General features: G+C 38.5%; 1 protein-coding gene across 4 annotated transcripts in view; it reads left to right on the top strand.

The window, feature by feature from the left end:
• The window catches only part of LATS1 (large tumor suppressor kinase 1), a 42,320-nt gene that overhangs the window by 18,251 nt on the left and 8,247 nt on the right, over positions 1-15,822 (top strand). For all 4 annotated transcript variants that reach the window (XM_087425231.1, XM_087425232.1, XM_087425233.1 and 1 more), the window contains 4 exons: positions 5,641-7,154; positions 9,168-9,750; positions 12,456-12,638; positions 12,846-12,952. In XM_087425231.1, the coding sequence (XP_087281357.1) occupies positions 5,641-7,154; positions 9,168-9,750; positions 12,456-12,638; positions 12,846-12,952 (2,387 nt within the window). The remainder of the gene's footprint in view (positions 1-5,640; positions 7,155-9,167; positions 9,751-12,455; positions 12,639-12,845; positions 12,953-15,822) is intronic.

Below are 15,822 nucleotides of genomic sequence, written 5' to 3'. Positions count from 1 at the left end.
GGACAAGGGAGGGTATCTGGATAGACGTGATAAGAGATATGGTAGTTCACAGGAAATGAAGGTAATTTGGACTAGGGAGATGGCAGTGGAGAAATGTGAATGAATTAAGAGAGATGGGAGGAGTAAAATTGACAAGGACTTGGCGATAGCTTACATATAAGGGATGATAATGAGAGGAATGCCTCTTAGGCTTTTGGGATAGAAAAATAGGTGGATGGTGATAGCCCACATTATGAAAGGGAATGCTGGGAGAGAACGGGATTTGGTGGAGAACGATCATAAGTCTGGTTTTGGACATAAGGTTAAGTTAGGCTCATTGAGTTATCCAAATGAGGATGTCAAGTAGGGAGCTGAATATCTGCATTTCAGTGCTGCACATGAAATAGGTCACCTAAGGGAGATAATGAGGACAAAAATGACAAGATGGCCTAGAACCAAGCCTATTGCTTAGTTGCTGATAGGAGAGGATGAACCTGCAAAGAAGACAGAAGAATTAGCCAAAGAGGAAAGAAAAGGCCAAGAAGGTTTCTAGTGTCTTGAAACCCAAGGGAAGAAAATGTTTCAAGAAGGGGAAGGAATGGTCAAAAAGGCCAAGTACTAAGAGAGAGAGGTTGACCAAGGTGAAATCTAGAAAATATCTTGTTGGCTTTAGTAACTTGGTGCTTTAGTTTGCTAGGGCTGCCATAACAAAATACCACAGATGGAGTGGCTTAAATAACAGAGAGATTCTCTCACAGTTCTGGAGGCTAGAAGTCACAGATCAAGGAGACAGCAGGTTTGGCTTCTCTTGAGGTCTTTCTCCATGACTTGCAGATGGCCGCCTTCTCACTGGGTCCTCACTTGGTCGTGCCTCTGCATGCACATGTGTCTGGTGTTTCTCTGTCCAAATTTCGTCGTCTTATAAGGACACCAGTCATATTTGATTAGGGCCCACTCTAATGAGCTTATTTAAACTTAAACTTAATTGCTGCTTTAAAGGCCCTATCTCCAAATACAGTTCCATTCTGAGGTACTGGGAGTTAGGACTTTCTGAATTTTGCGGGGGACACAGTTCAGCCCATAACACATGGGGTAACTTGTTTCTGTTCAGTCATGGGATCATAATTCAGATTGGAGTGAGTTGAGAAATAAAGGAATATGAGGTAAAGAACTCAAGAATAGATAACTCTCTGAGAATTTTTTCTGTGAGAGTAAGAGTGAGAATATTAGCAAGAGTAGTGCTTCTTATCTGTGGTGAAGATCTTATGTTTTTAATTTCTAATTCATTATGGATTAATAATTTTTTTGTGTGTGTGAGGAAGATCAGCCCTGAGCTAACATCCATGCCACTGCTCCTCTTTTTGCTGAGGAAGACTGGCCCTGTGCTAACATCTGTGCCTATCTTCCTCCACTTTATATGGGCCACCGCCATAGCTTGGCCTGACAAGTGGTGCCTGGGTGCACGCCCGGGATCCGAACCCGGGCTGGCCCCTGGATTAATAATTTTATAAAATACAATAATAATGAATTACTAGAAAATTAAAAATGTAAATGACATACAAAATTTAAGTTCAAATATTTCACTATTACATTTAACAGACATAAAATTACTCTGTCAGATTTCTGTAAAAATTTCTAAATTTTCATCTAACTTCCATACTTATCTCATGGTGGGCCAATATAAGCTTGTGGACCACCACCAAATAACACTTTGAGGTAGCAGTCTATATGGGGGTGGAGGGATAGCCTTATTGTTTTTTTAATAGGAAAGACTTAAGCATGTTTAAAAGATAATTGCAAGACTCCAGTTAAGAGGATGAAATTAAATATTCAAGAGAGAAGGATCAAGTAAGCTTCCTGAGAAGCCAAGAGAAGAAAGGATCCAAAGCATAGGATGAGAGATTATCAGCCTTACATAGGAAGAAAAACAACCATTTTCTCTAACAGGAAGATTATTAGGGAAGGTTATTAGGGAAGATAAGGGACTTCCTTTCTGATGCCTTCAGTTTCCTCTGAAGTAGAAAGTTAGCTAAGCTTGATGGTTGAGGAATGGGGTAGGCAGTTGAGGAGACTGGCGAGAGTAGTAGAGACCGAAAGAAGCAGTAGCATTTCCTGGCAGTGTTGAGGCTGTTCGATGATGCTGATCATGAATTTATGGTGGAATCGGTCTGCTCCTTACATCACCTTTTCTAGCAGGCATGAAAAAAATTAGATAGTTCAAATCATCCTTGACTGGAGTTTTACTGAACAAGTGCAAAATAAGATAGAGAGATAAAGGGAGTTGAGAATATTGCTGAAAGGGTAATTTAAATCCTTGATGAGAGCATACTCCTCTTTTGTCTTTAGTGGCTTCTCATCCCTTCCAAATTTCTCTCCATGGCTTCGCTACTCTCAGACTTCATCTAGTACTACTCTTCCCCTCATTTACTGCTTCTTCAGTCATACTAGGCTTCTGTTTTGTTCTTGAAAAATACCAAGCTCCCACCTCAGGACCTTTGCCCAGTCTTAGATCATATGTCATCTCCTTGGAGAAGCCTTTTCTGACCTCTGAATCTCATCCCGTTCTATCCTCCTGTTACTCTCTACATTGGACACCATTTATGTTTCCTTAATATAGCATTTATCATACCTGGATGTTACCTTGTTTATTTACTCACTTGTTTATTGTCAGTCTCCTCCCCCAAGAATGTAAGGTCTCTGGGGCCAAGGATGTTATCTTGTTCACCAACATACTTGGATTGCTCAGGGCAGTCCGTGGTGTATAAATGCTCAATAAATATTTAATGAATGAAGAGAAATGAGGAGAGAAGGAAAGGAATACAGAGGGAAGGAAGAAGTGATGGACCATGGATTTATAATTTTATTTATTTATTTTTCCCCCAAAGCCCCAGTAGATAGTTGTATGTCATAGTTGCATATCCTTCTAGTTGCTGTATGTGGGACGCGGCCTCAGCATGGCCAGAGAAGTGGTGCATCGGTGCGCGCCTGGGATCCGAACCCGGGCCTCCAGCAGCGGAGCGCGTGCACTTAACCACTAAGCCACAGGGCCGGCCCTGGACCATGGATTTAAATTGGCTAAAGTGCACCATAAAGAAAGAGGAGGACTGGGGCTGGCCCGGGGGCGTAGTGGTTAAGTTCGCGCGCTCCACTATGGCGTCCTGGGGTTGCGGGTTTGGATCCCAGGCGCGGACCTACACATTGCTCATCAAGCCATGTTGTGGCAGTGTCCCACATACAAGATAGAGGAAGGCTGGCACAGATGTTAGCTCAGGGACCATCTTCCTCAAGCAAAAAAAGAGGAAGATTGGCAACAGATGTTAGTTCTGGGCCAATCTTCCTCACCAAAAAAAGGAAAAAAAAAACAAAGAAAGAGGAGGACTGATGAAGTAGGGGATTAATATTGGAGGTCTTGATGAGGTTGAAGAACGTTTGCAGTAGGAGTAGTTAAACATGAGGAGAAGAAGTTGTGATCCAAGAGTATAATTTTTTAAATTAGTGATTTTGAAAAAGAAGCAGATGTGGGTAATATCAAAATTAGAAATGTGATCTTGGGAGTGATGTCTGAGGTGGAGTAGAGGGGAGGAGCTCAAGAAACGGAGAGGTGACGGTGATGGGATGGTCTGTCCACATGGATGTTGAAGTTACAGAATGTTGGCAGGGCTTTGAGTAGACCGAATATCCAAGTTACGGGTGAATGAGGAGGAGCAAGTAGGAGTTGATTAGGTGAGAGGAGTGAATGTGGCCTCCCAGATAGCATGAGCTTCCAAAGAGCTGGCTTTTTAAAAAGAGTATCAAGGAGTAATAATGATCTGGAAGCATAAATGGAGAGCAGAGGGGTAGCATCCCACCTTTTAGCTCAATTTTTAAGGAAAACCTTAATTGCAAAGAGCTGAAAGGAAAGTAATGTCAGCAGAAGATAACGAGCTTTAAAGAGGCGATGGGAAAGCTTGGAGCAGAGGTAGTGATACAGGAGCATCTGCTGCTTGTAGAGCAGAGTGCGTCTAGGGGGCAGTAGTGGGAGGGTTTGGGAAGTGGAGGAACACGGAGAGCTTGATGGGAGGTGCAGATCAACAGGGATGGCGGTATTCTCTAGAGCTGCGGAGACTTCCATTTTAACTGGTAAAAGCTGGGTGAGTGACATGGTGTATTTAGTCTCAGCTGACTGTCTGAGGAAGGTGAGACTGAGCCTGGTGGCCAGAGGACTTGTCTAGCTTGCCCAGAGTGATGACTTTCCCTCAAGTCACAGACCCAAGATGCTGCCCAGCCTAGATGAAATGGAGTGTTAAACTGTACATTCTGAACATTTACCACTTATCTCATATGTGTTATTGAATATATTTTCTCCCAGGATGATGTTGATCTTTCAGATTTGTGCATGTTTGTTATTTTTGTTTTGTTTTGAATGGTGATAAGTATTTCATGTATTTAGATCTGTCAGTCTTTTACTGTGTGTTCTCTACCTTTGTCATTCCTGGGAAGACCTTCCCAAGAGGTACAAAGGAGGTACTGTAATATTATTGAATGTTCACTTGTTTTTCCTAGTACTTGTATGGTTTCATCTTTAACACTTAAATGTTTAATCCTTCTGGAATGTATTATTTATATGTATTGTATTTTATACAAATGTATCATATATATATTTTAAATGTATTATATATCTTTTTCCAAGTGGCCAGAATATTTTAAATATTTCTTGGTATTGTATATTTTCTTGCATATTTCATTTATTTGGAAATTAAGAGAGACTGTAAAATCTCTACTTTATTTAGTGTTCAACTACTTATCTCCTGCTGTCTTTTTTTCTGTTTGCAAAGCCATGTTTAAAATTAGTTATTGCATCTATCAAAATTACAAATGGACACACCCTTTGGCTCTAATGCCACTTCTAATAATTCATCTACTTAACATAATATATGAAATGATACCTGTACAAAATCTTTCATTGCTTTTTTTTTTTTTTTTTTAAAGCAAAGAATAGAAGCAACCTTAGTGTCCATCACTATGGGAACTAATTAAATAAATTTGGGTATATCCATACAGTGAAAAACTGATAACATTTTTTTATAATTTTATTTATTTTTTTCCCCAAAGCCCCAGTAGATAGTTGTATGTCATAGCTGCACATCCTTTTAGTTGCTGTATGTGGGACGCGGCCTCAGCATGGCCGGAGAAGCAGTGCGTCTGTGCGGGCCCGGGATCTGAACCCCGGGCCGCCAGCAGCGGAGCGTGCACACTTAACAGCTGAGCCACGGGGCCGGGCCTAACATTTTTTTAAAAGTGAGGAAACACTTTATATACTGATCCAGAATCTTCCATTTTTTAATATTAAAAGAGCCAGGCACAATAGTATATCTAGGATAGGTATACTATCTACTTATGTATCCATAAAATATCTTACTGATGACATTAGTTACCTTCAAAGAAGGGGTTGGCTAAGGGACAGAGGTGGGTATCCTCTTGTACCTCTTGAATTTTGAGCTATGAGAATGTATTACCCAGTCAGAAATAAAATTTTAAAAGGTAAAATAAAACCACTTACTAAAATTTGATTTTTATAATTCTTGAAAGAGAATTATCATTTAGTAGTGTCAGAATTCCAAGCTAAGTTTTTCAAAAATAAGAGATTAAAAACATGTTGTTTTCTCTGTTTTATGAACATAGGGAGTGTGCAACAATCAGTTAACCGCAAACAAAGCTGGAAAGGCTCTAAAGAATCCCTAGTTCCTCAGAGACATGGCCCACCACTAGGAGAAAGTGTGGCCTATCGTTCTGAGAGCCCCAGCTCACAGACGGATGTCGGAAGACCTTTGTCAGGATCTGGTGTAACAGCATTTGCTCAGGCTCACCCTAGCAACGGACAGCGGGTGAACCCCCCACCACCTCCTCAAGTCAGGAGTGTCACTCCTCCACCACCACCAAGAGGCCAGACTCCCCCACCAAGAGGTACCACTCCACCTCCCCCCTCATGGGAGCCAAACTCTCAAACAAAGCGCTATTCTGGGAACATGGAATACGTCATCTCCCGAATCTCTCCTGTTCCACCTGGAACCTGGCAGGAGGGGTATCCTCCCCCACCACTTAACACGTCCCCAATGAACCCTCCTAATCAGGGACAGAGAGGCATCGGTTCTGTTCCTGTTGGCAGACAACCAATCATCATGCAGAGTTCTAACAAATTTAACTTCCCACCGGGGAGACCTGGAATTCAGAATGGTAGTGGTCACACTGATTTTATGATACACCAAAATGTTGTCCCTGCTGGAGCTGTGAATCGGCAGCCACCCCCTCCATATCCTCTGACCCCAACTAATGGACAGAGCCCTTCTGCTTTACAAACAGGGGCATCTGCTGCTCCTTCCTCATATACAAATGGAAATATTCCTCAGTCTATGATGGTGCCAAACAGAAACAGTCATAACATGGAACTTTATAACATTAATGTACCTGGACTGCAAACGACTTGGCCTCAGTCATCTTCTGCTCCAGCCCAGTCGTCCCCGAGCAGCGGGCATGAAATCCCTGCCTGGCAACCTAACATACCAGTGAGGTCAAATTCTTTTAATAACCCATTAGGAAATAGAACAAGTCATTCTGCTAATTCTCAGCCTTCAGCTACAACAGTCACTGCTATTACACCAGCTCCTATTCAACAGCCTGTGAAAAGTATACGTGTATTAAAACCAGAGCTCCAGACTGCTTTAGCACCGACGCACCCTTCTTGGATACCACAACCAATCCAAACTGTTCAACCTAGTCCTTTTTCTGAGGGGACCCCTTCAAATATGACTGTTATGCCTCCTGTTGCCGAAGCTCCAAACTATCAAGGCCCACCACCACCTTATCCAAAACATCTGCTCCACCAGAACCCGTCCGTTCCTCCATATGAGTCAGTCAGTAAATCCAGCAAGGAGGATCAGCCGGGCCTGCCCAAGGAAGATGAGGGTGGAAAAAGTTATGAAAATGTTGACAGTGGGGATAAAGAAAAGAAACAGATCACAACTTCACCTATCACCGTGAGGAAAAACAAGAAAGATGAAGAGCGAAGGGAATCTCGTATTCAAAGTTATTCTCCTCAGGCATTTAAATTCTTTATGGAGCAACATGTAGAAAATGTACTCAAATCTCATCAGCAACGTCTACATCGTAAAAAACAATTAGAGAATGAAATGATGCGGGTAAAGCCTTTTAAAATGTCCATTTTTATACTTGATCATCTATTGACTTGGTGTTTATTTTAAAATATTGTAGTCCAATATTTTTCTTTCTTTGTACAGCTAAATATATTATCAATTATTTAAAAGTAAACTTTAGAGTACTTTTGATTATAGCATTTTATTTTAGTATTTCAAGAATTACTCAATTTCATGTAATAAAGTTCTCGTAAATTAAGAAAAATATAATTTATAGTGTGCAGTTTAGATGTACATAATCCCTTTATATGGAAATTAGAGCAAGGGTTATCTTCTAGGTTTTACACATTATTTTAAAACATTTTAAAATAAGCTAGAAATATCTGGATCACATCTCATGATACACTTACGAAACTTTTATTTTTACTTATCGTAGTTTTTGGGCTTGTGGGTTTAATCACATTGGTCTTATTAGAAAGTGTCAGAGACATCTCCCTTCAGTCATTTCCCCTTCTAGTTTCATTTTTAAAACATACTGGAAAAATGTGCTGAAATTATTAAATCAAACTCTACTAAAAAGGAGATCGGAATAAGTAAACACTTTAAATTAATCTCTGTTGTGATTCCATATAGATCTCTTCACTGGATATTATGGTGGTACTATCATCATCATTATTTTTGTCATATGTTTACAGTTCAAAGGTTTCACTCCTAATCGTACATCTATCACTCAAAATCCAAGAGGCTTAAATTTGTGACAAAACTTCCTCACATAACTTGAGAGCCATTTGTTTAAAATTATTTTTCTATATCTGATTCCACAATATTGTTATTTCTGTAATAAACTGAATTTTGTTAGATGAGAAATACCATGATAATCTGTTATGACATCCATATTTTAGCTCTTAGGATTTCTTACTAAAGTCTGTCTGTATGTATTTTCTTAGTTTATTTTTCCTTTTTCCTCTTCACTTTCACTAATAGCTGATTTAAACTTTTATGGTGTTGGAAGCTTTGCTGACTTCTGTAGCCTCCATTACTGTGTAGGCAAGTAAGATTTTAAGAGAAACAGTTCTATACTAAGTCTGGCATGCCACCCTTCTTAAAAGATTTTGCATGCAAATGCGCATCCTAACAGAAGCATGAGGTTGCTATGTTTTAATTAATCTTGCATTTCTAGAATTAGACTCTACTTTTCAAATCAAATTCCTTTTCTATTTAAACTTTAAATTAGTGCTTTATTAACTAGCCAGAAATAAACTGTTCCTTTCTAAATCTAGGTATTCCATGTCTACTTAGAAGTTGGTTTTTGTTTTTATCCGTGTTTTGGTACCTTTGTAAGTCACACTGACTATTCTTTGAAATGTTCCAAAATATCTTAAAGATACCTTGTAATCAAACAAGTTGTCCCTCTTAAATAAGGTCAGAGAAACCCTTTGCATTTTGTGTTGGGGATGGCTATGAGTCCTACCCTTACTCTAATGCCTTAAGAAGGATGAAAGGAAAGACTGACTTAATGAGTGGTTAGGTTAGAAAAGACATTCTTTTGTTCCTAATACATCAGTTTTTTAGAATAAAGAAACCTGGAGTGGAAGAATTTCTTTTCATGAAGAATAAAATGAGAGGAAGAATATTTGAGGCCTAGGCATTCCACAAAGAGAAGCATATAATGAAGGCAGTCTAGTCATGTAATTTGAGATGAATATGCATGGAGAGAGAGATGAGGATGCATGTTAACAGATGTTTGGTTATTGCACACTGGGAACATTTCTTTTGAGTGCATTAGAGAGGAGCAGACAGCTGACCATTGGTATTGTCTTCTTGCTCTCCACAGCACCATCTGCATATATATACTCACCCTGTATATCCTGTTAACTATCCCGGGGAAGCTGCACTTTTGATAATTAATTTTCTATGAAATATATTCTAAATTTCTAACATGCTTTATTAAAAATTATTATGCATTTAACCTTTAAATATATGCCTGTTTTTTTTTCAAGCTATTTCTTAATAGTATAGAAGATAATTCCTCATTTAACATTTAGTTTATTTGTCTAGGTTGGATTATCTCAAGATGCCCAGGATCAAATGAGAAAGATGCTGTGCCAAAAAGAGTCTAATTATATCCGTCTTAAGAGGGCTAAAATGGACAAGTCTATGTTTGTGAAGATAAAGACACTAGGAATAGGAGCATTTGGTGAAGTCTGTCTAGCAAGAAAAGTAGATACTAAGGCTTTGTATGCAACAAAAACTCTTCGAAAGAAAGATGTTCTCCTTCGAAACCAAGTTGCTCATGTTAAAGCAGAGAGAGACATCCTGGCGGAAGCTGACAATGAGTGGGTAGTTCGTCTGTATTATTCATTCCAAGATAAGGACCATTTGTACTTTGTAATGGACTATATTCCTGGGGGTGATATGATGAGTCTATTAATTAGAATGGGCATCTTTCCAGAAAATCTGGCACGATTCTACATAGCAGAACTTACCTGTGCAGTCGAAAGTGTTCATAAAATGGGTTTTATTCATAGAGATATTAAACCGGATAACATTTTGATTGATCGTGATGGTCATATTAAATTGACTGACTTCGGCCTCTGCACCGGCTTCAGATGGACACATGATTCTAAGTACTATCAGAGTGGTGAGTAAAATCATAAAGTTTATTTGTACATGTTAATATGATTTATTAATACAATAAAATATAAGATGGTATTGTCCCTGAATGGGAACCAGGAGTCCTGGGTTGGGTCCTGACTCTGTTGGATGAATGTGGTGAATCCTTTAGACACTGAGACATATAAAATGAAAGATTGTGTTAGATTCGGTTATTTCTAAATGTCACTAACATTTGAGTTAACCTCCTTACGTTTTGTTAATTTGAAATATGTCAGAGAAATAACATTTTAAAAATAATTTTTAAATGAAGCCGCATAACCATCATTCAGCTTAAGAACTAGATTATCAGTACTTTCAATGCCTCTAAAACAATCACTTCCCCTTCTTTCCTCCACAGAGGTAGCCATTATTTCAGAACTTTGTAATCAATTCTTTATACATTTCTCTATACTTTTACCATATATGTATATATTCCTAAAAAATATACTATTTCATTTTGCCTACTCTTGAACCTTTATTTAAATATAATCATTCTGTATGTATTCTTCTATGTTGACTTCTTTTATGTGTTTGAGGTTTATCTATGTTATTGCATATAACATTTATTTTCACTGCTATTTAGGATTTCATTGTATGACTATTACACAACTTATTTAACCATAACTACTTTATGTACATGATTCTATTTAATCCTCACAATGTCATTGTGAGGCAGGATGAAGAAACTGAGGCTTAGTTAGGTGAAGAAACTTGCCCAGGGTCAGACAGAAAACAAGTGTAAGGGCTAAGCTTTGAACCCAGGTGTATCTGATTACTGGGCCCATGTTATTTCTACTACACCACACTGCCTCACCAGGATCCCTTTCAGCCGCTGATGGAAGTGTAAGTCGATCTAACATTCGTTGAATACTTACTATAACTAGGTGCTTGACATATATTCTAATTGAATGCTCACAGCAATCCTCTGAAGTGCATTAGCCTCCTGTGCTTGTGTGAACACAGGCAGACTGACAGTAAGTGGATACATCTGAGACACCTGAACCTACTTTAATGTTCGGTTTAATGTACTTTAATATCTCCCCAGATTCACCTGAATTACTTGGGGCTCTTCCTAAAATATGAATCTTAGCTCTGTTCCAGTCTTCTGATTGAAAATCTTCACCAGAGGGTAGAAATTTTATTTTAATCAAACGACGCATAGGATTATTACAATTAGGTTAATTTCAGATATATTTTTCTAGGTGCTTTCATCCAGTCATGGCTTTAAATACCATCTCTATATCAGTGACTTCCAAATCTTTCTCTCCAGAAATGGCCTCTCCCTTTCACATGGATTTCTTTTTTTTTTTTTTTAAAGATTTTATTTATTTTATTTTTTCCCCCCAAAGCCCCATTGGATAGTTGTGTGTCGTAGCTGCACATCCTTCTAGTTGCTGCATGTGGGACTCGGCCTCAGGATGAACGGAGAAGTGGTGCCTCGATGCGCACCCGGGATCCGAACCCGGGCCACCAGCATCTCAGCGCGCGCGCTTAACCACCAAGCCACAGGGCCGGCCCAACACATGGATTTCTAATAGGCCTTTAAAACTCAACATTGCCAGTAAATAACTCTTAATTTCTCCCCCTCCATATTTGTTCCCCTTCCAGTTTTCCCCATTTTAGTAAATTGTACCACCACTACCCACCTAGTTATCCTTGATTCTTTTTTTCCCCACCTCCCCTCATCTAATCCATCAGTAAGTTCTGCTTACTCCACCACTAAATATATCCTGAATCTGTTCACTTTTTTCCATCTCCATTATTACTGTCATAGTCCAAGCTGAACTAGAATAGCCTCTTAACTGGTCTCTCTTCATTCTTGTCCTCCCTAAAATCTATTCTCTATACAGCAGTGTTCTTTTTTAAATATAAATCAGATCTTGTCATTCTCTTGCTTTAAACTCTCCAGTATCTTCGCACTGTACTTAGAGGGAAAAGGCAAACCATGTCTTTTGCTTACAAAACCCATGGGCGCTGGCTACCCTACCATTAAATTAAAAATATTTTTATTATGATTTATTAAAAAAATAAATTTTATATAAAATTTTATTTTATATAAAATAAAAATTTCCTACCAGTCTCCTCTTATTAACCACACTGATCTTCTCTCTGTTACTGTTGTTTCTGTGTAGAATGCCTTGCCCTGGTTTTCAAATCGTTGAGTCCCTCTTGTTTTTTACATATGTCACCTCAGTTCGTCTTCCCGAGCCACCCTAGCACGTCTGTCATATCACCCTATGTTGATTCTCTGTATGGGATGCATCACTGTTTCTCATGTATGTGTTTGTTTGTTGTGTTTCTCCCCTACAGAGACTGCCTGAGAGAAGAACCCTGTCTTTCTTATTTATCGTTGTCACTTGTTGAATGAATGAACCTTTGTCCAGAGTAGTAATGGGGAGCAGTCTGAATAACAAACTCTAATCTTTCCTACTCATGACTTTTATTGTCATCATTTAACATTGAGTAAATTACTGAATCTTGGGCTGATTTTTCTTAGTGTAAAATTCGTCCTATTGATATCTCAGAGCACAGGCTCTAGTCAGTAATAAACACCATCAAGTGATTTGGCATATGTTATGTCTTAGCTTGTCACAAGGGGAGAATGTGAACTCTAAACCGTGGTGTCAAAAGATTAAACAGACTTCAGGTTTACTCTTGTTCTTGTGGCTGTTTTCATTTTAAACTATACAGGTGACCATCCACGGCAAGATAGCATGGATTTCAGTAATGAATGGGGTGACCCCTCTAACTGTCGATGTGGAGATAGACTGAAGCCACTAGAGCGGAGAGCTGCACGCCAGCACCAGCGATGTCTAGCACATTCTTTGGTCGGGACTCCCAATTATATTGCACCTGAAGTGTTGTTACGAACAGGTAAAACATTTGTTTCATAAATAATCTCAATAGGACTTGAGACCAGCTGAAACTTACATTAGAATATGGCTTATTTTTCAGGTTTCTAATAAAAGTATTAATTTTACAGTATAAATTGGTGGTTTCATATTAATTTTGATTGTACTATTTCTGAGCACTTTTTAAAAAGTGCTTATGAATAACTATAACTTTGGTATCTTATTTTAGGTTATACACAGTTATGTGATTGGTGGAGTGTTGGTGTAATTCTTTTTGAAATGCTGGTGGGACAACCTCCTTTCCTGGCACAAACACCATTAGAAACACAAATGAAGGTAAGATATAGAATCTATACCAAAAGAATTATCACAAAATCCCTATACCGTAGACCTTTATCAGTCCTTTACTTAGAGCATCTTAATCTAGAATTAAGGAATGAACTTGTAAGGATATAGGAACCCACTGAAATTCCATGCATGAACTCTAATCTCTATCATCCCACTGTCACCATACTCTTAGATCCTCCCTCACTCCTACACTATACTCATATTTCATTCTCATAGAATTCTTTAGTACCTTTTGAAGATTTATTCCAGTTCACTCTTTGTTACCCACTGGCTTTGTTTCCTTCCATGCACATTCTAGCTTCAAACAACTAACAGATATCTATATCTCCACTTGAAATTACCCCTGGCACTTAAATGAGAAGCTGCCCACAATTTTGACCATAAACTGTCCATTAAAAACCCTTTACTGGTTCCCTTGTCTGTGGGTTAAAGTCCAGGTTTATCCTCTGTTCATACCATTCCCTCTGTCTGGAATGTCCTTCTTCCTTCTCTCCCATCTTCTACAACACTCTCCCCCCTTTTGGAAGCCTGGTTAACTCCTGATCATTCTTAAACATTGTTTGAGAGTATCTTGAGCTATCATCTCTTCTACGATGCTCCCCCACAAGTTGTAACTACTTCTGTCATTGCATTTAATATATTACATTTAAAACTTTCCCTTAGAGGGGCCGGCCCCGTGGCTTAGCAGTTAAGTGCGCGCGCTCCGCTACTGGCGGCCGAGGTTCGGATCCCGGGCGCGCACTGACGCACTGCTTCTCCAGCCATGCTGAGGCCACGTCCCACATACAGCAACTAGAAGGATGTGCAACTATGACACACAACTATCTACTGGGGCTTTGGGGAGGAAAAAGGCGGAGGATTGGCAATAGATGTTAGCTGAGAGCCAGTCTTCCTCAGCAAAAAGAGGAGGATTAGCACGGATGTTAGCTCAGGGCTGATCTTCCTCACAAAAAAAAAACAAAAAACTTCCCCTTAGAATTTCTTTTAGTACAAGTTTCCTGGTAATGCATTCCCTCATGTTTGTGTCAGATTTGTTTGTCTGAAAGTTTCTTTATTTCTCCTTTATTTTAATATATATATATAACATACATATAACATATGTAAAATATATATAAATACATATATATTTGTGTGTGTGAAAAATTGAATGCTTTCTCCCTAAGATCAAGAACAGGCAAGGATGTCTATTCTCACCAGTCTTATTCAACAAAGTTCTGGAAGTCTTAGTCTGTGTAATACAGCAACAAAAAGAAATAAAAGGCATACAGATGAGAAATAAAAACTTCCCCTATTCACAAGTGACCTAATTTTCTATATAGAAAATCCCAGGGAATCTATGAGAAAACCCACGGAACTAATATGTTTAGCAAGGTTGTAGGATATAAGGGTAATATATAAAAATCTATTATATTTCTATATTCAAGCAATGAACAACTGGAAACTGAAATTTAAAAACAATACTGTTTACAATAGCTTCCCCAAAATGAAATAGATACAAATCTGATAGAACACGAACAAGATCTGTATGCTGAAAACTACAAACTCTGATGAAAGAAATGAAGGAAGATCTTAATACAGACAGTCCCCAACTTATGATAGTTCAACTTAAGATTTTTCAACTTTACAGTGGTGCAAAAGCAATACACATTCAGTAGAAACCATACTTGGAATTTTGAATTTTGATCTTTTTCTAGGCTAGAGATATGTGGTACAATCCTCTCTCGTGATGCTGGGCAGTGGCAGCAGCCACAGCTCCCCCGAGTCAGCCACGTGATCACGATGGTAAACAACTGATACACTTAACAGCCATTCTGTACCGACACAGCCATTCTGTTTTTCACTTTCAGTACGGTATTCAATAAATTACATGAGCTATTCAACACTTAATTATAAAATAGGCTTTGTATTAGATGATTTTGCCCAACTGTAGGCTAACGTAAGTGTCCTGAGCACATTTAAGGTAGGCTAGGTGTAGATTAGGTGTACTAAATGCATTTTTGACTTAGGATATATCCAACTTACAATGAGTTTATCAGGACGTAACCCCATCGAAAGTCGAGCAAGATCCATAAATGGAGACACATTATGTGTTGATGGATTGGGAGACTCAACATAGTAAAGCTATTAGTTCCCTCCAAATTAATCTGTAGATTTAACTCAATTCCAATAAAAATTCCCAGAAGGAATGTTTATAGATATAGATCAGCCAATTCTAAAATTTGTTTGGGTGGACAAAGAAACTGGAATAACGAAAACAATTTTTTAAAAGCAAAGAGAAATTAACTGCTTGATTTGAAGACTTACTGTGAAGTTACAGTAACCCAGACAGTGTGATATTTGTAAAAGGATACACACATAGATCAGTGGAACAGGATAGAGAATGGAGAAGTAGGACTACACAAATATGGCCGTTTGCTCTTTGACAGAGGTGCAAACGGAGAGAGGACAGTATCTCAACAAATGGTGTTGGAAAAATTGGTCAGCGATATACAAAAAATACTGAACCTCAAGGTAAAACTTAGACCTTACACAAAGATTAACTCAAAGTGGATCATAGATCTAGAGATAAAACATAAAGCTATAATACTTTTAGAAGAAAACATAGGAGACGATCTTTATGACCTGGGGTTGGGTGAAGAGTTCTTAGAAATGACACCAAAATTATGGTCTATGAAAGAAAAAGTTGAGAAATTGGACTTCATCAAAATTAAAAACTTTCAGTCTGTCAAAGACACAGTCAAGACAATAAAAAGACAAGCTACAGCTTGGGAGAAAATATTTGCAGATCACATATCCAACCAAGGGCTTGTATCTAGACTATATAAAGAACTCTCAAAACTCAACAGTAAGAAAAATAG

The sequence above is a fragment of the Ceratotherium simum genome, chromosome 38 (genome assembly GCF_057802395.1).
Source record: "Ceratotherium simum simum isolate JZ-2026a chromosome 38, ASM5780239v1, whole genome shotgun sequence".
Taxonomy (NCBI): Eukaryota; Metazoa; Chordata; class Mammalia; order Perissodactyla; family Rhinocerotidae; genus Ceratotherium; species Ceratotherium simum.
This window is presented reverse-complemented; position numbering and strand designations above follow the sequence as displayed.